This window comes from Cherax quadricarinatus, chromosome 14 (assembly GCF_038502225.1).
Source record: "Cherax quadricarinatus isolate ZL_2023a chromosome 14, ASM3850222v1, whole genome shotgun sequence".
Lineage (NCBI taxonomy): Eukaryota > Metazoa > Arthropoda > Malacostraca > Decapoda > Parastacidae > Cherax > Cherax quadricarinatus.
In genome coordinates, this window is record NC_091305.1 from 7,466,112 (window position 1) to 7,493,414 (window position 27,303).

The following is a 27,303-nucleotide window of genomic DNA, read 5'->3' on the forward strand; positions in this document are numbered from 1 at the left end:
AACACCCAGGTACCCATTTACTGATGGGTGAACATAGACAACAGGCATAAAGAAACACGCCCAATGTTTCTACCCTGGCTGGGAATCGAATATTTACCAAATATCACATATGGCTAGCCCAAGCTAGGTACTAGAAATAAGCCACTTTGTCTGACTTTTTTGGGTTATCCTAGGTTCTCTACACATATGCTGCTGTGTATGATAATCTATGTAGAGAAAATAGCTTTTTGTTTCAGTTTTATGGTGCAGTACGAGTGTATATCACAGCCCTGTGCTATACTCCATTTTCTTTAATATAAGCCCCAAGACAGGGATAGGAGAATGGTGCTTGCATCCCGTATCCTCTTCATACCTCCATCAAACTGCTCGGTATTATGCCAAATATTATTTATTCTGGAGCATTTAACATGTTTTCATGTTATTTATATTGTTTATTATGTCACAGTAGATCAATTGTGATAGGCAAATAAGCCATAGTGTTGATATTAGCATAATAATAAAGCATATTCCCATGCATCACGAGACTGAGCTCATGGCAACCAACAGTGGCTTCAAAGCCACCTTAACTTTAATGGACAATGTACTGTGTAGGTGCTTTACACAATGAGAAGCATCTGTTTTATTCGTTGGAACCATGGTTAGGGCTAAAAGTAAGCAGGTTATAACAATAAGTGGAGAAAAAGAAATTGGAATGACTTATGCCGTAAGTAGTGCCACCAAACAGTACCATTATGCCAACCGAAATTAATGCCGAATAACTGATGGAACCAGATGTCTGATTGCCGGATTTGCCCATTTCTGTATAAACATTATATTATGTAGAAACAAACTTTGACTTTGACTTTGATTTGTGTATTGTCCCAGTCATGGTACTAGACCTTTTTTTCTTTCTAGGTTAACTTTATCTGGAGCAATAGGCTGGGCATCTGATGATTGCAACACAGCATCATTGTCATTTCCTAGTATTGCTGTTTATGTTGCCCAACCTGCAGCCCATTGTTTTACCTGTCCTGTATTGTAGAATTCTGCCTTTCATTTAAACTGCTGGGTAGTGTTCATGATGTTAGAATCACTTTCCACCTTTACCTCCAATATGAAGGTATTTTTTCCCTACCAGATCGTGTATAACCAAGTCCAGTTTACATAGTTCTTTTTCTGTCCATATGGGTTGTCCCTTTACAGCAACATATTTCTTCCACGACAGAATCTATGAAACAGTAGTGTGTCATTTCACTGTGTGTCTGTGCTCTTGGATATGTTTGTAGTATGTGGCCAAGTATTCCACACTGACCACATCTGGTGTTGTGTGCTGCTCCACCTCCATACTACTTCCATGTTTCATGATTATTTTTTTTCAGGTTTTTATTGTCTTTAATGTTTAACACTACATAAACTAGTTTCTAAAGATATTAGGTGTGTTTCATGTGTTTTAGTATTTCAAACATAGAAAAGTACATAGCCTGACATTGTTCTACTTGGAATATGCAGTATAAATTGGTGTAAATAATTTTCTCACTTTTTTTACTGTTTTGGTCTTTTAACACTATGTACAAGGAATATTTATAATATTACAATTGTTTTCATGTGTAATACTCCTCAAAACATAGAAATAAATCATACTGTTTGATTATATCTTTCTGTCAGTTCCACACCCTATTTGCTGGTAGGGAAGCTGGTGGATGAACAACAGGTCCTGGCTTCACTGTTTACTCATTTTAGACAGGCAGTGTTACCCATGATGCACTGCAAGGACCTGTCTCGTCTTATATTTTTTCCAAGGCATGAAGAGAGTGTAGAAGACCCAAAGAGTTGTGCTGAGGTCCAAATTACTGGAAAGTGGCATATTTGAAGGCACAAAAAGTTGTGCATATTAGTACACTGGACACATTCCCATCACCTGCATATTAGCATATTAGTCACAGTTACTGAGTTAAAGCATAATACAGAAATACCTTGCATAGCATGGTTAATAGGTGCCAATAAAGTTCAGTGTTATGCAAAACACTGCTACAGTGTAATGCACTAAAGCTGAAATAATACTGATATCTTTATTGCAGTGAGTAATTCAGTTCACTACAACACTACTATTAAAAAAATTTTAAATTATAAACTGTGCTACAGCACAGTTTATAATTTCTGAAGTTCAAAATCTTGTTATACAAAGTATTACTGTACAGTATATTACTACTACTACAAATTATAATAATACAATTCAAAACCTTGTTATACAAGATATTACTGTACGGTACATTACTACTGCTATTATTACAAAAAAAAAAATAATAATAATGAGCCTAAAAGGATTCATTTAAATAGGTATATTTCTGTACATCACAGGGAGGTTAGCATGACTACAAATGCAGATTTTTACAAGTGAATCTCAGACCAGCATGGCTGTGGTGTGTTCTAACTAAAGTCCCCACAAAGCCACTATCATAACTCATTAAATCATATTAACATGACTGCTAACAAATCACAGTACTGGTGAGGCTTAAACACACTAGCCTGTGAGTTTTAGGACTCACATGCCCTTGGTTTGAGTCCTACCCATTCTCTGATTTGTTTGCAATTGTGTTGCTAAGATTTTGTGAGCATTAATAAAAATAATAATAATAATAATAATATTAATAATAAATTATTACTATAAGTAAAATATAAGTAAAATAAAATTGGGATATTGGCAGTTTGAAGGGATATGTTGTGTATCTTTATATGTATATGCTTCTAAACTGTTGTATTCTGAGCACCTCTGCAAAAACAGTGATAATGTGTGAGTGTGGTGAAAGTGTTGAATGATGATGAAAGTATTTTCTTTTTGGGGATTTTCTTTCTTTTTTGGGTCACCCTGCCTCGGTGGGAGATGGCCGACTTGTTGAAAAAAAAAAAATAATAATATGATGCAGTGAGCAAGGGACTAGCAACCACTTCTGCTGTATAAATTACTACATATAAAAAATTTGTAGTGGAGGGGAGGAGGGGTAGGGGTCATCCTAGGATAGGATGGAGGGAGGGGGTAAAGAGGTTTTGTGTGCAAGGGGCTTGGACATACAGCATGTATTTGTGAGCATGTTAGATAGGAGTAAATGAAGACAAATGTTTTTTTTGGGACTTAACAAGCTGCTGGAATGTCAGCAGGGTAATATTTTCTGAAGGGATTCGGGGAAACTGGTTAGCCATACTTAAGGCCTGGAGGTGGAAAGTACAATGCCCGCACTTTAAAGGAGTTTGGGATATTGGCTGTTTGGAGTGACATCTGAATTGGTGTACCTGAGTGCCTCTGCAAGGACAGTGATTATGTGTGAATGATGGTGAAAGTGTTTTCTTCTTTGTTGAGTCACCTTGCCTCGGTAAGAGACGGGTGGGGTTTTAAAAAAGTTCCACATATGAATGAAAGTTGATTATTTTTAATTCATACAGTAACAGTTAGATAAGACTACAGAGCTACCCAGTACCTCCCCAGGTTCCATGCAACACTGGTGCTCAATGCCTGTAATTACATTGCAGATATTTTCATTGGTTTTATATACATATCATGTTTACATGATGCATCAGCTTGAATAACATATGCTGATTAACTTTTCTGAGAAGACATATAAATAGAATTAAGTCCACTCTTTTCAGTTTTCCCACTTTTTGTGGGGAAGGGAGGGGTGTTGTCGAAAGGCCAAATTTTAATTTTAAGAATGAGATTTTGAAATATAAATAGCTGGACATTCTTCTATATAGGAGGTGATTTCAGTTCATCTTTTTTTACTGATTAGTGGTGTTTGATTGTACAGAACTTTATAAAATATGTAGAGCGATTGTAGCAATGTATTCTATAAACAAATCATTGCATTACCATATACTATATAGAAGTTCTAGGTTTATGCCATACAGCAGTGTTGTCAAAATTTTTAATTAGGTAGGGTATAGACACTCTAAATATCTCATGTGACCTGTTGTGAATAAAGGTAAAAATATATGGACTATAGGGCTTCGAGGGGTATGAGAGTAGATGTACTATGAAAGCTTCTGGGGTTGTGGGAAAAGTCAGCTGAGTCACAGATGGTGGTCACTGATGCAGACAAAAAAAATATTTTGAATACTAATTACTGAACATTATGAAAAAAATATTAGTAAAACTTTCTTGAGTATTATACTAAATATATGGTAGTAGTAAATTATCAGACTATGAGCTGTCACTGACTTAGCAGGATATCAATATTTCAACAAGTATGCGAGCTGACAGATACACTTACCTTAAGCATCCTGGTCTGGCTCCCTCGAAGGATGAACAGGCATCGAACAGATTACGGTTGAGGTGTAGGCTTATATCGGCCTGAAGGCACTCGGGAAACATATTCATCACCGCACTCATGTCTATGCCGTTCGTGTACGACCATGCGTGCTTTCAGATTAATATTGAAAGGGGAAAAGGTGTATTTCAGTATGGTTGTGTACCAAACACCTACCGTAAGCATCCCGGACTGGCACCTTCAAAAGCGGGACAAGACTCGACAAGGTGTCGGTTGAGGTGGAGACAGATGTCTGCCTGCAGGCAATCTGGGAAGCCCTTCAACACCATATTCATGTCGATGCCGTTTGTGTAGGTCCAGGCGTGCTGGGGAGATAAAGGGCCAGGGTGACAAGCAGGGCTGGGATCAAGAGAGAGAGCGAGAGCAAAAGAACAACAAAGTGAGAGACCAAGAGACAGAGAGAGAGAGAAATGAAAGAATGAGAGAGATGAAAAGAGATGAGATAAAGAGATGAAATATAAGATATGAGAAAACAAGAGAGTGAGAGAGGCAGAACTAGAAAGAGCAAGAGGGAGAGTGAGAGAGAGCAAGAGCTAGAGAGGCTGAACTAGAGCAAGCGAGAGAAAGCAAGAGCTAGAGCGAGCAAGAGCAAGCGAGAGAGAGCAAGAGGGGGGTGGAGAGGAAGAGGGAGAGAGATGGAGAGACAGAAAGAGAGAGATGAAAAATATGTTTAATGACAAGAAAAAAATGATCATATTAATATAAAACATTTACTGATCCATCATGTGTTTAAATGAGAAATGTAATTAAATCCTTCAGGTAGGCCTACTTTCCTTTTTGTTTTTTTACACACTAAGTGTTGCAGCAAATGTCACATAGTTTGGTGATCTGTAGGTAGTGTTTTAAGTAAGGCTTTGCTGGCAAGGTTATATGTGAAAAAATGCCAGCGGAAAATAACAAAATGGAAGTATCCAAGTGCGAAAAACACGAAAGCACTCTGGTATCATATGGTTAATTTTGCCTGATTACATAATCAATAAAAAAATATTTTATATGCAATGAAGAGAGATGATTTAGAGCAAGATCTGTTCACATTACATTTTGCCTCTAAGCAGGTTATAGAAAATGTCTTGCAATAGATCATGTTAGTACCTGATCATTTACATGCTGGTAAGATCTTCTACTACTACAGAATATGAAAAATGGTAAACCTGAGAAAGGTTTTTCTCACAATATGTAAAAGACCTATAAAATTTATTGCAAGAAGCAAAAAAAAAAAAAAATCACAGTGAAAAGTGTTACATAGTGTTTAAATGAGTTCTTTGACACAATGTGAGACTCAGAACTATATTTAATAATGTTCAGTACTGATAATGCAACATGTTTGATACAAGTGCTAATGGGATGATCAGTGTGTCAGAGGATGGTGGCTGTATTAAATAACTTATCAAATAATTCAAGTGTAACTGATTCAGATTCCTGCACAGCAAGAATTTAATGTTAGTTTGAATAAAAAGGAACTAAAGATATTGGATGAACTTAGGAAAGGCAGTTTAAACAGGACACTGCATAAAATTAGTGATGAAGTAACCCTGAAAGCCCAAAAAGAAATGAAATATCCATATAAAGCATTAATCTTGTATGGTTTCAAGATACCAGAATATGGCTGTGATGCTTACTAAAAGAACAACAGAAATAGTAAAACAATTTGGGCATTGTCTGTGGAAGATTCTTCACATGGATTGCCTAAAAATGGAGAATTCACAGATGCTACAAGTTTCATATATAGATATTAAGCAAGGTAGTCATAAGTTCCAAAAATACGAGTGTATACAGAATGACAGTGATATGCCAGGAAGTAAGACAAATTTTAAAAAATGTAAAGGAAAGGTGCTTTGAAGGATAAGAACAGTATGTGAAGGTGTACCGAGATAGCATTCTTTCATGGAGAATGTTTTATGGCATTTCATCATCAAGTGCAAACAGAAGAGACACACGTAAAATAGGAGTCTATAATTGAATAAATAATATGTAAAAATTTTTAAATGGATGGGAATTATAAAAGGTCATATACAATAAAAACAAATATTTTTTAAATGAGTAAAATATGTTAACCATCATGGAAAAATCTATATAGTATACGTAGGGCATTAAAACATAAATTTATTTATCGTACTTCATTTTAGTTATTTAAAGATAAAATTGGGTGAGCTTTTTATCTAGTACACACACTTCTACTCTGTGATAGGCATTTTACTTATTTCCCACCACTTTAAATGAGAAAGGAATATAACAGCAAACATACACAATATAGTGTAATAGGTATATTTCTGAATAGTTTATGTTATGTGGGAAGTATGAGAATATTAAACTAAGTACAAAAACAGGCAACGATAGAAAAGGTAATGATGTGAGCTCAACTATGTACCTCACTGCAACATTTAGAATGTATGGAATACTTTGACCAACATGAACTTTCTCAAGAACACAAATACTTGTCTCTTCATCTAGTGAACTTAAGAGTATGAAACTGGAGGCATCTCCAGCCTAAATAATAACTGGTGTTACTTATTAATGAAATGGAAATGCATTCAAGTTGAAGAGGATTATTATAATTAAAATTTCAGCCAAAAAGTTAAGACTATTAATAAGTTAACTAAGTATGATGTTTAAAGACAGAAGAGGGACAGATAAGTTATTAAAGTTAGCAGAGATAAGGATTACAGAGAAAACAATAGATAGTTTAAGTTCTTGGAGTACAGTATTAGACAGAGCAGCCATAATGGTCTCAGAGGTATTTAAAAGGCAAAAGTAATGAGAGAGAAAATAATTAGGAAAGAAAAATCAGACAAGAATAGTCAGCAGCAGTGAAGCACAGGCAGAGAAATTCAGATCAGTTTTCTGAGGCTGTTTACAAAGACCAAGTTATGTAGGCAGAGAGCTATTTTGGTGACCATGCAGGGAGGCAAACTGGCAATATCAATCTAAATTCTGTGATATATCTATAAAACACACTAGGTCACTTTGTTGCATTCTTAGATACATGTTATATTATGTACCTTTGAAAGGACAATGTGTGTTAATTTACTTAGCCTAGATAGGGTAGAGTCTCATCCCTTTGTTCAAAGAAGAAAAAAAAATCTGTGCAATAATTAAAACAATGAGTAAATTATCATTTAAAGAGGTGCTGTGATTTTAAAGGATTAATTTCCATGATTTAGGAAACAAAATTACACAGGGAAATATTGCTTTCAGTCACAAACGAGCAGTACATGAAAACAGCCTAGCTAAAAAAGAATACTGCAAGACATTTTATAAAACTAGCATAAAAAAAGATCTTGATGTAGCATAAGCTGCCGAGATGCGGAGTGCATAGCCAAGGGGTGCTAAGATGTGCCTGTTGGACTCTTCAAGAACTGGCATCACACATGATCCACACCACCATGAGAACTTCACAGCCTACTATATTGATCTCTCACTGTCTTATCAACTGACATACTCTCGTGAAAGCCTTCACCCATTGGTCAAAACAGACTGATAACTGACAATGCAGAAGTCATATAATGCAAAAGACCATCAGGCAATTTACACCAATAAGAACAGTCAGTTAATGTAACTAATGAGTTCTGTATTGAATAAATTTACAGGTTGCCAAGCAGACAGTTTATGGTTCTAAGAGTCTAGTACCTTCAAGCTCTGAGACCTGAAACAAGGCAATTTATCATAGTCCGAACCTTGAAGAATGGGAGTCCGAGAGCAGAGGTAGCAAACTTCACAACTCACAGGCTTACCTGTAATCTTATCATTGTATATATTATTCCAGAGATCATACATTAGCTCTATGGTAATTAAAAGATCACTGGCTATTTAAATACCGTTTTACACTTTCTGAACAGTAATTTTAATAGCATGAATGTTTATTATTTCTTTACATGCAATCAAACCTTAACTCATCTAAAATGTCAAAAAATACTGCAGGTTTATTTACATATAACCTTTATAAAGTAGAATTTGTTTACTTTGACACATACTGTATCACACACAGGCTCAAATTATTATAAACTGTAAAAATACTTAGTGATACACAGAAAAGAGGATTTCACTTACAGGTTTATATTATTGTTACATGTGTTATATACAGAGAAATTAAGGTATAATCATTAAGCTATATTATCTTATATAGAGAGCTGAAGTAGTATGTTCTTTTAGTGATTACTACTAATTATACCTTTCAGTACTAAATGGTCTGAAGTATGCCACACCTTACAACAGTTACTCTTAGATATACAGTACAAAACTTGAGAGGCTTCAGAAAACTAGCAAGATGTGTTAACCATTCATAGGTAATATATATACTGTAAGAAACACATCATAAATTTTAAGTTTATTTCAGTATGATGCAAATATGCACAAGAAAAGGTATAGTACCTCTGTCATATATGCACTGTGTAAAAAAAAAAAAAATCTTAAAATTGCCAACAAATTTTAAACCTTGAGAGATTTTATTAAATGCCAGCAATACCCATGCAACCAGGAAGGCGTGAGAAAACCAAACATTTTCATCATCAACCTATAAGAGCTCCATTCCAAACGAAGACTATGAACGATTCTAGGACTCTCAAACTACCAATGGCCACTATGTAATGTTTCCAATATATGCTCTGATAATACCTTTGGAAAACATTCATCTAAATTGTTACATTATATAAGCTATTACATCCACACACACATAGGACCTAAAAAATAGGTCAATTACTTTCATATACACATTAAGGTCTCACTCTCAAACTTTCTTTCATAGCTAATTATGTTTCACATTTTAATACAAAAAAAAAAATTAACATCATTTTACTCTCAATGAATTTGTAAGTGGTATACCCAGTGAGGTGACAGACAATGAAACAATTATGCCAACTATGGTCATTGTGGCAAATATTGGAATAACTGTGCCTTCTATGATCATTGGACTAGGAGTAAGTGACTGGGTAAAGTGAATATTTGTTGGTTCATTTTCATGATGACAGATAGGAGGCCAGATGACTGTGAAACAAAAACCTGTAATTGTTTTGCATGATGGTAGGATTGCTGGTTTCTTTTTCTGTCTCATAAACACGCTAAGATAACAGGGATATCTTGCTACTCCTACTAACACTTTGGTCACACTTCACAGACACGCACATGCATATATATATATACATACATCTAGGTTTTTCTCCTTTTTCTAAATAGCTCTTGTTCTTTTTTATTTCTTCTATTGTCCATGGGGAAGTGGAAAAGAATCTTTCCTCCGTAAGCCATGCGTGTCGTATGAGGCGACTAAAATGCCGGGAGCAATGGGCTAGTAACCCCTTCTCCTGTATACAATTACTAAAAAAGAGAAGAAGAAAAACTTTATAAAACTGGGTTGCTTAAATGTGCGTGGATGTAGTGCGGATGACAAGAAACAGATGATTGCTGATGTTATGAATGAAAAGAAGTTGGATGTCCTGGCCCTAAGCGAAACAAAGCTGAAGGGGGTAGGAGAGTTTCAGTGGGGGGAAATAAATGGGATTAAATCTGGAGTATCTGAGAGAGTTAGAGCAAAGGAAGGGGTAGCAGTAATGTTAAATGATCAGTTATGGAAGGAGAAAAGAGAATATGAATGTGTAAATTCAAGAATTATGTGGATTAAAGTAAAGGTTGGATGCGAGAAGTGGGTCATAATAAGCGTGTATGCACCTGGAGAAGAGAGGAATGCAGAGGAGAGAGAGAGATTTTGGGAGATGTTAAGTGAATGTATAGGAGCCTTTGAACCAAGTGAGAGAGTAATTGTGGTAGGGGACTTGAATGCTAAAGTAGGAGAAACTTTTAGAGAGGGTGTGGTAGGTAAGTTTGGGGTGCCAGGTGTAAATGATAATGGGAGCCCTTTGATTGAACTTTGTATAGAAAGGGGTTTAGTTATAGGTAATACATATTTTAAGAAAAAGAGGATAAATAAGTATACACGATATGATGTAGGGCGAAATGACAGTAGTTTGTTGGATTATGTATTGGTAGATAAAAGACTGTTGAGTAGACTTCAGGATGTACATGTTTATAGAGGGGCCACAGATATATCAGATCACTTTCTAGTTGTAGCTACACTGAGAGTAAAAGGTAGATGGGATACAAGGAGAATAGAAGCATCAGGGAAGAGAGAGGTGAAGGTTTATAAACTAAAAGAGGAGGCAGTTAGGGTAAGATATAAACAGCTATTGGAGGATAGATGGGCTAATGAGAGCATAGGCAATGGGGTCGAAGAGGTATGGGGTAGGTTTAAAAATGTAGTGTTAGAGTGTTCAGCAGAAGTTTGTGGTTACAGGAAAGTGGGTGCAGGAGGGAAGAGGAGCGATTGGTGGAATGATGATGTAAAGAGAGTAGTAAGGGAGAAAAAGTTAGCATATGAGAAGTTTTTACAAAGTAGAAGTGATGCAAGGAGGGAAGAGTATATGGAGAAAAAGAGAGAGGTTAAGAGAGTGGTGAAGCAATGTAAAAAGAGAGCAAATGAGAGAGTGGGTGAGATGTTATCAACAAATTTTGTTGAAAATAAGAAAAAGTTTTGGAGTGAGATTAACAAGTTAAGAAAGCCTAGAGAACAAATGGATTTGTCAGTTAAAAATAGGAGAGGAGAGTTATTAAATGGAGAGTTAGAGGTATTGGGAAGATGGAAGGAATATTTTGAGGAATTGTTAAATGTTGATGAAGATAGGGAAGCTGTGATTTCGTGTATAGGGCAAGGAGGAATAACATCTTGTAGGAGTGAGGAAGAGCCAGTTGTGAGTGTGGGGGAAGTTCGTGAGGCAGTAGGTAAAATGAAAGGGGGTAAGGCAGCCGGGATTGATGGGATAAAGATAGAAATGTTAAAAGCAGGTGGGGATATAGTTTTGGAGTGGTTGGTGCAATTGTTTAATAAATGTATGGAAGAGGGTAAGGTACCTAGGGATTGGCAGAGAGCATGCATAGTTCCTTTGTATAAAGGCAAAGGGGATAAAAGAGAGTGCAAAAATTATAGGGGGATAAGTCTGTTGAGTGTACCTGGTAAAGTGTATGGTAGAGTTATAATTGAAAGAATTAAGAGTAAGACGGAGAATAGGATAGCAGATGAACAAGGAGGCTTTAGGAAAGGTAGGGGGTGTGTGGACCAGGTATTTACAGTGAAACATATAAGTGAACAGTATTTAGATAAGGCTAAAGAGGTCTTTGTGGCATTTATGGATTTGGAAAAGGCGTATGACAGGGTGGATAGGGGGGCAATGTGGCAGATGTTGCAAGTGTATGGTGTAGGAGGTAGGTTACTGAAAGCAGTGAAGAGTTTTTACGAGGATAGTGAGGCTCAAGTTAGAGTATGTAGGAAAGAGGGAAATTTTTTCCCAGTAAAAGTAGGCCTTAGACAAGGATGTGTGATGTCACCATGGTTGTTTAATATATTTATAGATGGGGTTGTAAGAGAAGTAAATGCGAGGGTCTTGGCAAGAGGCGTGGAGTTAAAAGATAAAGAATCACACACAAAGTGGGAGTTGTCACAGCTGCTCTTTGCTGATGACACTGTGCTCTTGGGAGATTCTGAAGAGAAGTTGCAGAGATTGGTGGATGAATTTGGTAGGGTGTGCAAAAGAAGAAAATTAAAGGTGAATACAGGAAAGAGTAAGGTTATGAGGATAACAAAAAGATTAGGTGATGAAAGATTGAATATCAGATTGGAGGGAGAGAGTATGGAGGAGGTGAACGTATTCAGATATTTGGGAGTGGACGTGTCAGCGGATGGGTCTATGAAAGATGAGGTGAATCATAGAATTGATGAGGGAAAAAGAGTGAGTGGTGCACTTAGGAGTCTGTGGAGACAAAGAACTTTGTCCTTGGAGGCAAAGAGGGGAATGTATGAGAGTATAGTTTTACCAACGCTCTTATATGGGTGTGAAGCGTGGGTGATGAATGTTGCAGCGAGGAGAAGGCTGGAGGCAGTGGAGATGTCATGTCTGAGGGCAATGTGTGGTGTGAATATAATGCAGAGAATTCGTAGTTTGGAAGTTAGGAGGAGGTGCGGGATTACCAAAACTGTTGTCCAGAGGGCTGAGGAAGGGTTGTTGAGGTGGTTCGGACATGTAGAGAGAATGGAGCGAAACAGAATGACTTCAAGAGTGTATCAGTCTGTAGTGGAAGGAAGGCGGGGTAGGGGTCGGCCTAGGAAGGGTTGGAGGGAGGGGGTAAAGGAGGTTTTGTGTGCGAGGGGCTTGGACTTCCAGCAGGCATGCTTGAGCGTGTTTGATAGGAGTGAATGGAGACAAATGGTTTTTAATACTTGACGTGCTGTTGGAGTGTGAGCAAAGTAACATTTATGAAGGGATTCAGGGAAACCGGCAGGCCGGACTTGAGTCCTGGAGATGGGAAGTACAGTGCCTGCACTCTGAAGGAGGGGTGTTAATGTTGCAGTTTAAAAACTGTAGTGTAAAGCACCCTTCTGGCAAGACAGTGATGGAGTGAATGATGGTGAAAGTTTTTCTTTTTCGGGCCACCCTGCCTTGGTGGGAATCGGCCGGTGTGATAATAAAAAAAATAAAAAAAGATAGGAGGCATTAATGAAATACGGTATAATAAAAACAAAGGAATATATATGTATAATAAATTGCAACATATGAACCAAAATATTTCTCTTATTAATTCTGATCTAGGCCTATACCCACTGCCTAAGTTAATTGACCCTACTTTTCTCTGCTAATATTTCTGACCTAAGAATATCCTCACTGAAAAAGTCAATTTCCAACAGCAAACACGTCACCATTAAGGTTAATACTGCCATGTACAGTACCAGCAAATTCTGTCCACATATAACTGCAGTGCTCCATGGATAAATTCATAATTGTCAACCTTAAAAGAACTGAGGAAAAAAAAACTTAAAGATTACAACTCATAATCTCTTAACTAATAATGATATTTTGACCATTCAATTAGGTTTTGTTCTGTAGGAAACATCTTTAGCTGTTTTGTTTAAGTTTTGTGCATGTGTGTTAACTGGGAAAGCATGAGCATACATGGTATTGCACAGTCATAGTCTCTACTGGTATTATGAAAATTTTAGGAACTTTTCAGCATTAAAATGGATAAAATATTAACATTATCTTTCATGAGTCCTAACATTCAATGATAACATTGCTCTACAAATTTTTAACAATTCTGTGATTAGCTAAAGGAAATTCTACATATATTCTAAACAAATTGCACATTGTGGCTACAGGAAACAGTATACAGGTTGGCCATCACTAATCTGGTATCATTGGGGCCTGAAGTGTGCTGGATTAGTGAGTCTGCCAGATTACAGTGGTTCCCTATCAATAGGGACTCTTTCTGCCACATCTTCCTCATTTTCATCACTGCTTTCTCCTCCTGTGGATTTACAACTATCTGCACAATTTCTGAGTCAGTATAATGATGAAATTTGAGTCAGTATAATGATTTGAGCCAGTATAATGATGAAATTTGAAATTATGCTAGCCAAAATTAGTGCCGGATTACTGATGGAACCGGATAACTGATTGCCAGATTAGTGATGGCCGATCTGTAGTATGTGTTTTAAACAACTGTGCATTGTGGGTTTTAATCAAGAGCCTTACCCTGTACAATTTATTTACCTTCCTACCTTCCCAGGTCAAAGACAACAGCAACCAGCCTGAGTCAATATTTTTATCAATAAAGCCAATTTACAATTTTAAGCATTATTTCCACATTTAATGATCCAAAATTAGTAAAGAATTACTTGTTTTATATCTCAAGCATTTCTGCTGTAGACCAGTGTATAGAGAGCATGTACAGTTCCTTTATATAAAGGGAAGGAGGACAAAAAAGATTGTAAAAATTATAGAGGAATAAATTTAATTAGAATACCAAATAAAGTGTACGGTAGAATTATCATGGAAAGAATTAGAGATAAGACAGAGAGTAGGATTGCAGATGAGCAAGGAGGCTTTAGAGTAGGTAGATGTGTTGATCAAGTGTTTACATTAAAGCATATACGTATGTGAGCAGTATTTAGATAAAGGTGGTATGGATTTAGAAAAGGCATATGATAGAGTGGATAGGGGAGCAATGTGGCAGATGTTGCAAGTGTGTGGAATAGGTAGTAAGTGACTAAATGCTGTAAAGAGTTTTTATGAGGATAGTGAAGCTCAGGTTAGGGTGTGAAGTAGAGAAGGAGATTATTCCAGGTAAAAGAAGGTCTTAGACAGGGATGTGTAATGTCACCATGGTTATGTATTTAATATATTTATAGATGGGGTTGTAAAAGAAGTAAATGTTAAGGTGTTGGGGAGAGGAGTAGGATTAAATTATGGGAAATCGAATACAAAATGGGAGTTGACACAGTTACTTTTTGCTGATGATACTTTGCTTATGGGAGAGTTTAAAGAAAAGTTGCAAAGGTTAGTGGATGAGTTTGGGAGGGTGTGTAAAGGTAGAAAGTTGAAAGTGAATATAGATAAGAGTAAGATGATGAGGGTATCAAATGATTTAGATAATTGGACATCGCATTGGAGAGAGGAAGTATGGAAGGAGTAAATGTTTTCGGATATTTGGGAGTTGATTTGTCAGCGGATGGGTTTATGAAGGATGAGGTTAACTATAGAATTAACCCTTTGACTGTCGCAACCCCTAATCCTGAGGTGTCTCCTGGTGTCGCAAAATATTTGAAAAAAAAAAAAAAAAAAATTCTTACGAAATGATAGAGAATCTTTTCCTGATGGCAATGGCACCAAAAGTACGTAATTTGATGGAAAACTTACGGAATTACATTCTCATGAAGTTAGCGTCCTCAGCGATATTTACGAATCGGCGATTTTGCCCACTTTGAGCCCTATTTTCAGCTAATTCCATTGTTCCAATCAACCAAACTCATAGCTATTTCTTTAGAACTCCATTTGTTCTATCGATTGAGTACAAGAAACTGCCCATTTACCGATTTCAATTACCCAGTAAAGTGGTCAGAAATTGGCAATTTGGCGAATTTCACGCAAATTAAAAAATATGCCAATTTCAAAATAGGATCCAGAATGAACAATGCAGACATTCCTGGCTCTAAAATAACATTTCCTTTGTTCATCAGTCACATCTCCAGGCCCCTCTGATATTACTCTTACTTTCTATTTTGAATTTTTATTCAAACAAAAAATAGAAGATTTACTGTTATGCAGATTACCGCAATATTGTAATATTGTATAAATAATGTCACCCTATTCATGACTGCATATTAGAATGACTAGTTGGACATTTATTGGACAATGACGTCATTGTTTACTCTTGAATGAAACTCTTGAACATTTGCAAAAATCAAACATTTCCCCTACTTTGAGCTCCATTTCAAGGTCCTTTTCATAGTAAAACCAATCAAAATCATCTCTATTTCTGTAATATGTTTTCCACTCTATCAAATGAGACCAGGAAAATGAGAATACAACCATAAATACTATATGAAAATACACCTCAAATTTGGTGCTTTAATCCAAAAACACGGTCGGAGTTTTTTTTTCTCATTATGCACTGCGTGCTGCAGGATTTTTTTATACAGTGCACACTGACCACACAGACCCATTCTCTCACATGTGGGCCTACCAGCTTTCTCCTGCTTGATTTGAAGCCGCTAGAATTTTTGAGTATATATACATCAAACACATTGGCTCGTAAGACATATGTATACGACCAAAGCAGCCAAAGGGTTAATGAAGGAAAAAAGGTGAGTGGTGCACTGAGGCATCTGTGGAGACAAAAAAACATTATCTATGGAGGCAAAGAAGGAAATGTATGAAAGTATAGTGCCACCAACACTCTTATATGGGTGTGAAGCTTGGGTTGCAAATGCTGCAGCAAGGAGGCAGCTGGAGGCAGTGATGTCCTGTCTAAAGTCAATGTGCAGTGTAAATATTATGCAGAGAATTTAGAGTGTGGAAATCAGGAGGAGGTGTGAGTTACTAAAAGTATTAGTCAGAGGGATGAAAATGGGTTGTTGAGGCAGTTTGGTCATTTAGAGAGAATGGATCAAAGTAGAATGACTTGGAGAGCATATAAATCTGTAGGGTAAGGAAGGAGGGGTAGGGGCCATCCTCGAAAAGGTTGGAGGGAGGGGGTAAAGAAGGTTTTGTGGGCGAGGAGATTAGACTTCCAGAAAGTGTGTGTGAGCATGTTAGATAGGAGTGAATGGAAACAAATGGTTTTTGGGACCTGACGAGCTGTTGGAGTGTAAGCAGGGTAATATTTAGTGAAGGGATTTAGGGAAACTGGTTAGCCGGACTTGATTCCCGGAAATGGAAAGTACAATGCTTGTACTTTAAAGGAGGGGTTTGGGATATTAGCAGCTTGGAGGGACTTCTAAACTGTCGTATCTGAGCATCTCTACAAATACAGTGATTATGTGTGAGTGAGGTGAAAGTGTTGAATGATGATGAAAGTATTTTCTTTTTGGGGATTTTCTTTCTTTTTAGGTCACCCTGCCTCGGTGGGAGATGGCCGACTTGTTGAAACAAAAAATGAGGGTTTACCGTAAATAATATCAGTCAAAGGTTCTCCCATTGCAAGGCATACTGAGGGCAAATTTTTAGGTCTACACCTAGACTGCAACTTGAAATTTAATACACACATTCAAAAAAGGCCTCTCAAACAATAGGCATCCTCTCCAAGATGCAGTACTATGTACCCAAGAAACATTACTTACACTACATCACTCTCTAATCCACCCTTACCTCACTTGTGGTATTTTCATCTGGGGATCTACTACACCAAATCACCTAAAACCATTAATAACCTAACAAGAAGCTGCTGTGAAGACTGTCATCTATTCCTGCACCAGACAACACCCCCCCCTCCCAACCCTACTCTTCAGGAAATTGAACTTACCTAATATACACAAATATGCACTCATATTACTGTGCCTGCTATACATACAAAACATTAAACTCCAACATAAACATTCCTTTAAAACTGTTCTTTGAGAGTTGCAGAAGAACACACATGCATAACACAAGACACAAAACCCTCTTCAACATCAAATTGTCCAATTTACCCTATGCAAAAACTCATGCACATAAAAGGAATTCATTGCCTGAATCATTGAAAGATCCTGTCTACCAATCAATTTACAGCTATTGTTGATAAATTAGACACATGTGCAACACTTGGGTGTCTTTAATGAGGAAACGTTTCACCACACAGTGGCTTCATCAGTCCATACAAAGGAGAATGGTGAAGAACCAGAGGAGTTTGAGGTAATCAGTCCCTCAGCCTTGAATCGATGTTGTCAGTCCATCAATCTTGAAAAGAATACAGCATATCTGCGGAGAACTGGGTTATATACCATAGGCAGAAGAGGTGCAGCTGTCATAAATTAGGCACATGTGCTGTCTGACACAGCAACATCTTGGGATCTTAATACAGGGAATTCTTCACTCACCTAACCCTTGGGCATGACCTACTTCCACAATGGACAAATGTGATACCACCTACAACTGCTGCACCTCTCCTGCCTATGGTATATAAGCTACTTCCCCACAGATATGCTGTATTCTTTTCAAGATTGATGAACTGACCACATTGACTCACGGCTGAGGGACTGATTACCTCAAACTCCTCCTGTTCTTCACCATTCTCCTTTGTATGGACTGATGAAGCCACTGTGTGGCAAAACGTTTCCTCATTAAAGATACCCAAGTGTTGCACATGTGTCTAATTTATCAACTTGTCAGTTCTCTGAACTATTCATCTACATTCCTGTCTGACTCAGCAACATCTTGGGATCTTAATACAGAAAATTCTTCACTCACCTAACCCTTGGGCATGACCTACTTCCACAATGGACAAATGTGATACCACCTATGACAGCTGCACCTCTCCTGCCTATGGTATATAAGCTACTTCTTTCCAGATGTGCTGTATTCTTTTCAAGATTGATGGACTGACCACATCAACTCAAGGCTGAGGGACTGATTACCTCAAACTGACCACACTGGCTCATGGCTGAGGGACTGATTACCTCAAACTCCTCCTGTTCTTCACCATTCTCCTTTGTATGGACTGATGAAGCCACTATGTGGCAAAATGTTTCCTCATTAAAGATATCCAAGTGTTGCACATGTGTCTAATTTATCAACTTGTCAGTTCTCTGAACCATTCATCTGCACAGCTATTGTTAAAAAGCACCTCATCTCCCTAACTTAACAAAACCAGCATTATGCTATATCAAACAAAACCAGCTCATCTAACTCTGTCTCTTTTCTTCTTCCATTCTTCCTACAACTTCCATGGAAATTTAATTACTCATCTTGTTCCATTATATTTCTATTGAAACTAAGTAACTTCCTGTATCTTTACCATCTCTACCAATTATTCCATAAAACTGAAGATATCAAATAAATCTGAAACAACACATCATATCTAAAATTGTATCTGTCATACACTCACTAACTTTTCTTATTGTGAGTAATAATAGTTAACTGTTTAAGAAATACCACTTAACTGATGATCATTAAATAAGTTATGTAAAAGGACACAAGTGCAACTAGTGCAACATTTTACTGTGGCAATGTTTTGCTCTCCAGGAGCTTTATCAAGCCATTACGTAACACCTTGATAAAGCTCCCGGAGAGCGAAACGTTGCCACAATAAAATTTCACATTAGTTGCACTTGTCCTTTTACCTAACAAATTGTCGGTAATTCTACCAACATTAATACAATCATTAAATAAGTTTGAAGTATTAACGCATACTTGTAAAATTGTTCATTTAGTTACCTTTCCTTTTGTACATTTAATAACTTCTACTTAATAATCTGCATCTGTTCTTAAGTAGTTTTTAAGTACTAGGATTTGTTTGCCCAAAATGCACTGCATGCTACTGGCTTTCTTTTGTGCTTAACAATATTTTATGACAAGCAAACTACATTAACTGTAGTATAGTGCATAAAAGAAATAAAGAAATTGTATTTGTATTTCTTTTAAGCTTAGGAACATCATTTCCTGCAACAGAGAGGCAGATATAAGGGTTGTTCCTATTACCAGTCATTATGCTTCCAAATCTGTTAACTATATCCTCCATCCCAGCCTTAAGAAAATCCACCCTCTGCCTCCTCTTTCTATCCCTGTTACAGAAAGCTCTGTTTGTAAACCTATTCTGAGTCATTAAGTCTCATATGACAATCACTAAATCTAATCTATAATCTGAGTCACCTACAACAATGCTTAGATTTAGAGCAATGAGTTGTTTGAAGAAGTCCCACAGTTTTTTTCATGAGTGTGATTGAAATGGTAGTATTTAGATCACATTATGCAACCTCTTAAGTTTTAAGGTGTTATAACCTATATCGCATAGTCTGAATTGAAAATATTGTACTAAGCACAAATGAAGAGATCACTTTCCCTCAACAAAGGCAGTGCTTCATCATTTTCTTTGCATAGATTCCTTAAATATAAAAATCTCAAAACATTGCTCCTATGTACTGCACAGTATTACTGTATATTTTAAGCATTCAAATAAACTTTTTATTGGGATATTTTATTTGTAGATTCAATGCAAAACATTCTTCTTTTTGTATGCCTCCTTACATAAGAAATGATTTATAACAACGCTGGAAGACAAAAACTTAAAATACATATCTAAAAAATTACTAATCCTATAGATAAGGTTCTGTCTTTCAATGAAAAGCCACTTTCATTGGGTTGTTTCTTAGTAGTAAATCAATAATTTATATTTTCCTTTAGATTTCCATTTTTTTTGTTTAAATATAGTATTCCTTCAGAAAGCTCTTCACTATTGTTTTTTTACCATAGTACAGTGGCTGCAATCTTAACCACACGGTTACTAACCAGATGCAATGATTAGCCAAACACCCTCAGAAATTATGGTTAAAAAACGATAGGTTAGAATTTTGTTTTTTGGTTAATTTGACAGAAGTGAGAAAAAGTAAAATAAAAATTATTCGGAACATTTCCCATAAAAATCCAAATTTAAAAATTGCCATTTAATTACAAAACTGTACCAAACCAACAGGAGTCCACCACACCCACACCAAATATTCATATATTCCCAAGATAAATGCATTTGATAAAGTAACAAGTGATTTATATTTTTTTCTAGTTGTTACTCAATTTTTATATATGGTCATTTGAAATATTGCAGATGTGGTGGGTTCCTATCTTTTTGGCATAATTTGGTTAAGAAATGTAGAGTATAATCAAATTACCATTTTTGATGTTCAGATGTATTTTATTTTTACCCCTCAGATGATTTTGGATTAAATTTTCTTATGCATGGAATGAAAATCACTGACAAGTCTGTTAGACTAGCCAAAAAAATATCCATACCACAACTGATTACCCAAAGTGACTGAATAGCCATTTATCTGGAAGAAACTTAGATCCACATACTTTGGAAAATTGAGCAACTACTGTCAATCTGTTTTATTAAATAAACCCTACCTTGATTCACTCACCTGGAAGTATTCTTCTAGCCGTTGTCTAAGAGGGTTAGGAATCTGGTGAAATCTAATGAATTCTTTGACTCTCATGAACTGTGTATGATATCGTGCTGTCCCTGCATATAATCGCTGAATGATTGCCGAGACATTTCCAAAGATACTGGCATACATGAGTGCTGTAGAATAAAGTAGTATAATTAGGAAGACAAACAGAAAAATTAAACTATGGCATACAATTGTACAGGTATTTAGTTCCTATTATTTTTTTTAAACTATTCTCAAGAAAATGTAGCAAAGAAGTTGGCATCATCACTTGAACATTTAACATGTAAAATAGAAAAGGAAATTTTTTCTAACTGATAATTTATTCTTTGACTACAGCACCTATATAATGATACTGAAATACTGTACCCATTGAATGATATGCCACATGGCCAAATTAGACACAAAAATTTACAAATTTCTTTTTCACAGTTCTTTTGGCTTTCCCTTATAATTCTCTGTAGTAACATTTTCATCATTTATTCGGAGTGAACAAGTCTTGCCAAAAAAAGCAGCATAAGTAAGAGCTTTTTAAACCTTTCATTGTTGCCACCCCTGAAATTAACCTTTTCACTGTCTCATACATGAATCTACACCTTAAACACAGTACCCTCTGATATGCTGCGAGTGGTCTATTTTGGCCTAGACGTGAGGGAATGGGATCTGTGCAGTGACTGTACACAGTATAAAAAAAAAAACCTGCCCCTCCCCCATAGTTCATAATGGAAAAGCAAATCTCTGACCTTCTCTTTGGTTTAAAATAGCGAGTTTGAGGCATTTTCTGGGGTAATTTTTTTTATTTTATTGGCTGTTCGTGGTATCAGTTAACAGAATGTAAGGCATACTAGCAACTTGAAATAGGCCTCAATGTGACAGATTATTATTATAATCAAAAAGAAGTGCTAAACCACAAGGGCTATACAGCGCTGCAGGGCAGGGAAGGATGTGAGGGTATCTGGTAGCAAGAGGGAGAGGGATAATTAGTAGGTTATGGAGTACAGAGGGGCAGTGGATAGTGCAGGTAGAGGGTAGTAAGAGATTGAGGTAGAAAGGGCTGAGGGGAGTGCTAAAGGTATCATCCTCAGAGTTTGTGGAGTAAATTGGTTGCTGTCAAAAAGTCAATGAGAGAGTCTGGATTAGAGGAGGGTCCATCAGCAAGAAGGGAAGATAAATAACAAAAAAAAAGGCACAATACTGTGACTGGAATGATACACAAATAACCCGCACATAGAAGAGAGGAGCCTACGACGACATTTCGGTCCAACTTGGACCATTTACAAGTCAGACTGAAACGTCGTCGTAAGCTCCTCTCTTCTATGTGCGGGCTATTTGTGTAAGGGAAGGTAAAGAAAGAGCAGCAGAGCAGAGATGACGTTAATTCTGCATGCTCGTTGATAGAGTGGGAAGTCCAACAGAATGTAACTAACAGATACTGGAACCTGACAATTCTCACAGTGAGGAACAGGGCACCTCTCCATGAGATACCCGTGAGTAAGACGAGTGTGGCCAATGCGAAGACAGGAGAGAGTAGTCCCCCAACCTCGACACTGATGACAAGAAGATGGCCAGTAACCCATACTCGGTTTAATAGAATGAAGTTTGTTATAGAGAAGATCAGACCAACACTGTTGTCAATGGATGCAAAGGTGGGTAGCAATTACAGCAAAATAGTCCGTGAATGAAACACCTCTATGTGAAACTGGGAGGTCATGTACTGCTGACTGCGCAGCAGTGTCTGCCTGTTCATTGCTTTGTACGTCAACATCAGCAGGGACCCAACAAAAAACAGTATCTTTGTGCTTGGTAGAGATACGGCATAATCAAAGTTGGATACAGAGAACTAGGGGGTGAGGTGTATCAAATTTTCATACAGCCTGCAAAGCACTAAGGGAGTCTGAAACAACCACAAATGGTGACACAGGCATGGATTCAATACGGATAAGTGCTGCAAGAATGGCATACAATTCAGCAGTAAAAATGCTAGCTGAGGATAGTAAATGCCCTCACACAACACTGTCCAGAAACACTGCTGTAAATCCGATGCCATCAGAAGATTTAGAACCATCTGTGTACACTGCGATGGCATGAGAATGAGAGCGGAAGTGGTCAAGAAAAAGAGAGCGGGAAGCTACCACAGGCAGTTGGGCTTTCATGCATGGCAGTGAGAAAGAATAGACATGAACAGTTGGAACTTCCCAAGGAGGTAGGGAAAAGTGAGATGCCACATGAACATAGAAAAGTGGTAACTGAAAGGAAGACAAGAGCGAATGTAGGCGAAGAGAAAAGGGACGGAGTAAACAGGGGCGACAAACAAATAAAGAATGTTTTCTAACATCAATGACTATTCTACATATGGAAGGATTGCGGAGATCATGAGAGCGAACATAATAGCAAAGGCAATGGGTATCATGATGCTCAGACAAGGATGGAATATTCGCTTCTGCATAGAGACTCTCAACAGGTGAAGAGCGAAAAGCACCAAGGCATAAACATAATCCCTGGTGAAGGGTGGGATTAAGGCTAGAGAGAGTAGCAGGAGAGGCCACCAAATAGATCTGGTCACCATAATCAAGTTTTGATAAAATGAGGACTGAATGTAGGTGAAGGAGAATTCGACGATCAGCTACCCAGGAAAGATGAGCAAGGGTTTTAAGAAGGTTCAGCCGGCTGTGACAGGTTGCCTTCAGAGATGTAATGTGAGGTTTCCAGGATAACCTATGGTCAAACAGAAGGCCTAGAAAGCTGACTGTATCACGTTCTGGGATACGTGAGCCATATCACTGTGACAGAAATGTTTGATTTTTAGCAGTTTTTCTGAGGGAAAAAATAGGGTCCCCATACAGTCCATTTTATGGGTTTTTATAAGGTCTGCTTCAATTACTTAAATGGTCCAAACCATGACAATCATTCTTGATTATATTTTATTACCCAAGAAATATGGTTAAACTTTGATATTTTGTGTGATGTTGGGCTGAAAATGAAGGGCAAGTGTTATATAAGAGAGGCCTAAGGACATGATTAATGAACAGAAAAAGGTTGTTTTAGTGGCTGGGATGTGTAAACTGTTTTTAACCCTTAAACGGTAAAAACGTATATATACGTTTCATTTATCATTCATTCAACATTGGCACGATAGGCCTGAGTCACCTAGACATGAGAGAATGGGTGTGCGCATTCAGTGTGTGCTATATGAAAAAAATTGGGGATGCCTGGGTACCACATGCTCTTTTTTTCCTATAAAAAAAAGCTATTTTTTTCTCTCAAAATATTTGGAGCGCTGCGCGGGTGAACGTATATGTACATTTGAACTGTTTAAGGGTTAAATTGGACTTTCTTTAATTTTATGTAAAACTGGCCAAAATGCTGATTCCTGTGTATATTATAGGGTAGTTTTGATATATAAATGGGCAGTTTATTATGATCAATCAATAGAACAGAAGGCATACTAGTGAAACAGCTAGAAACTGGGTCAATATGAGCATTTGAATCCAAATTGGGCAAAACTGCAGATGCATAAATTGCACCCAGACTACCTGGAGTATACCTGGAAAGGGTTTCGGGGATCAACACCCCCCACGGCCCGGTCTGTGACCAGGCCTCATGGTGGATCAGAGCCTGATCAACCAGGCTGTTACTGCTGGCTGCATGCAAACCAACATATGAACTACAGCCCGGCTGGTCAGGTACTGACTTTAGGTGCCTGTCCAGTACCTTTCTGAAGACAGTCAGGGGTCTATTTGTAATCCCCCTTATGTATGCTGGGAGGAAGTTAAACAGTCTTGAGCCCCTGATGCTTAGTGTGTTATCTCTTAGTGCACTCGTGGTACCCCTGCTTTTCATTTGGGGGGAGGATGTTGCATCTCCTGCCCAGCCTTTTGCTTTCATACGTATTGATTCTCATGTGAAAACTTGGGACTAGTCCCTCTAGGATTTTCCAAGTGTATATGTATTATCATGTATCTTTCTTGCCTGCATTTCAGAGAGCATAAATCAAGGGAGTTCAACCATTTCCAGTAATTTAGGTGCGTTATCGTACTTATTTTATTTTTTTTTATTATCACACTGGCCGATTCCCACCAAGGCAGGGTGGCCCGAAAAAGAAAAACTTTCACCATCATTCACTCCATCACTGTCTTGCCAGAAGGGTGCTTTACACTACAGTTTTTAAACTGCAACATTAACACCCCTCCTTCAGAGTGCAGGCACTGTACTTCCCATCTCCAGGACTCAAGTCCGGCCTGCCGGTTTCCCTGAATCCCTTCATAAATGTTACTTTGCTCACACTCCAACAGCACCTAAGTTTACCATCAAATTTCACATTTTTGGAGCCATTACCTTTAGAAAAAGATTCTCTGCCATTTCATGCTTTTTTTCCCTGAAAAATCACCACACTGTCAGCATTTTTAATTTTGGGGATCATGACATTGAAAAGATTGAAAGTGATGAGTGCTGTGATTTTACAAACAAAAAATAATAATTTTTTGAAATGGCAGAGAATCTTTCTAAAGACAATGATGCCAAAAATTTAAAATTCGATGGAAAGCTCATGGAATTATGCAGGCGCAAAGTTAACGGTCTGGACGCTGTCTGCATATGTGAAATTTTTCCCACTGAGTTCTACTGCAATTTAAGCCAATTCCAAAACACAATTCAACCCAAATCCTAGCAAATGAGGACAAAAAACTGCTTAATGAGCTATCAGAACTAATCCATAATGTACTCAGAGTTTGATAATTTAGCTAATTTTACACAAAATTATAAAAATTTCAATTTAAAAACGGAGTTCAAAATAAACACTAGACATTCCAGTCACTAAAGCAACATATCCTCTGTTCATTAATCATGTCCCCCAGACCTTCCCTATATAACACTTGCCCTCCATTTTGCATCCATCACAACAAAAAAATTAAGCTTTACCTTATTTCCTATAATAAAATATAATCAACAATGATTGGTGGCTTAGGCCACCCCAATAATTGAAGCAATATCAATAAAAACTCATAAAAAAGACTGGGAGGGTCTAAAGGAAGCCCAACCCTTCCTCAGGAAAATCACTAAAAATTTAATATTTCAAGATAATTCCAGTCTGAAATCAGACAAAATCATCTGTAATTTGCTAGTATGTCATCCATTCTATGAATCGATACCAAGAAACAGCTAGTAAAACCATGAAAACCACCCTAGAAAACACCTCAAAGTCACTATTTTAAACCAAACACAAGGTCAGAGATTGGGTTTTCCTATCATACACTTCATGGGGCTGGATTCTTTTAATACACTCACCTTACAGAACCAGTGTCTCACATCTAAGCCAAAATTTCCTGCTCACATTATATTGGAGAGCACTGTACTTAAGGCGTAGATCTACACGAGTTAAATAACATTACGTACTTAGTTTAATCTTCCACAATCATCCATGTGCAATATATACATTACATAAAATCTGTACTGAGACCAAATTAATTGTCTTGTCTTTAGACAATGTTAAAAGCAGTCCTCAGATTTGGAATACAGAGTAATTAAAAAATCTTAATTGTTATAATAACAGAGATTAAAGTGTGTTTGCAACTTGTGAAATACCTCAACAAAAATGTAAATTATTGAAAATTGAATAAGAGGTCGATGCAAACTTAGGAGAGCATCAGAGGAACTCAACTGTTGCAACAGCTGATATAAGAGCTGTATATAATTACTTGCTTCTTCTTTGTTAAAAATGTGCAGCTGCTTCATATTCAAAATATTTATTTATGGTTTGAATAAGTATTTTTCTGAGAATACAGAAACAAAAATATGTAAAGGAAATATTATAGCAATATGCCAAACATGACACACAGTTCTGGAAGAGAATTAAATATGATACAAATTTATATTAAACTAGCCTTAAAAATTTATTGAAAATGCATTATATACTTCATGATATATTTCAGAAATTAAAAACTATGAATTTTATGGAAAGCTGAATTTTAACAGGGATGTTTCATTACAATAGCTAAAAAGCAAAGCATACACACTCAGTGCAACTATAAATGCAAACTGCTGTATAACATTTTCTTACCACAAGCATGGCAAGTTCTACACAACTGCCAGACATACTATGCCCTGAAACACCATAAGCAAGTGCTGAACAAATGCTCACAAAACATGCAAGTGTCATATAATCCATGCATTTTATGGATAAAAATTATAGTCATTTTAAAGTTTTTGGACATTATATTTAACTTCATTCTCAAGACTGCCTTAAGACAATGGAATACAATATTTGGCAAGATATAATCTGTGATGATCAAACCAGGTACCAATTCTTGGTCCATGGAGTTAGGAGTTTCTCTTTTGTTTTACCATGAAGTATTTCATGAATGTCACATTTACAATAGAATAACAGCTGAATATTATCAATTTACTTTAACACATAAGGTATTTCTTGTCTATAAACACTATAAAAAAATATCTAATAATAAAGAAAATTTTAATTTAACAACTTTACAAGCATTTTATATTTATCTGTAAAGGATTTGCTTCTGAAATTATTTATTCATTTTATATAAAATTATTCATAAA

The 27,303-nt window shown here is 36.9% G+C and overlaps 1 protein-coding gene across 22 annotated transcripts in view; it reads right to left on the minus strand.

Moving 5' to 3' along the window:
* The window catches only part of sei (seizure), a 668,222-nt gene that overhangs the window by 232,533 nt on the left and 408,386 nt on the right, over positions 1-27,303 (minus strand). For 20 of the 22 annotated variants that reach the window (XR_011391990.1, XR_011391991.1, XR_011391989.1 and 17 more), the window contains 2 exons: positions 20,719-20,879; positions 4,242-4,390 (listed from right to left, as the gene is read on the minus strand). Coding sequence is in view for 15 of the 22 variants with exons in the window: in XM_070084823.1 (XP_069940924.1) it covers positions 4,242-4,390; positions 20,719-20,879 (310 nt within the window). In the remaining 7 variants the exon portion in view is untranslated. Of the gene's footprint in view, positions 1-4,241; positions 4,391-4,454; positions 4,604-20,718; positions 20,880-27,303 lie in introns of all 22 variants that reach the window. The other 2 variants (XM_053786177.2, XM_053786160.2) reach the window with 1 other exon arrangement.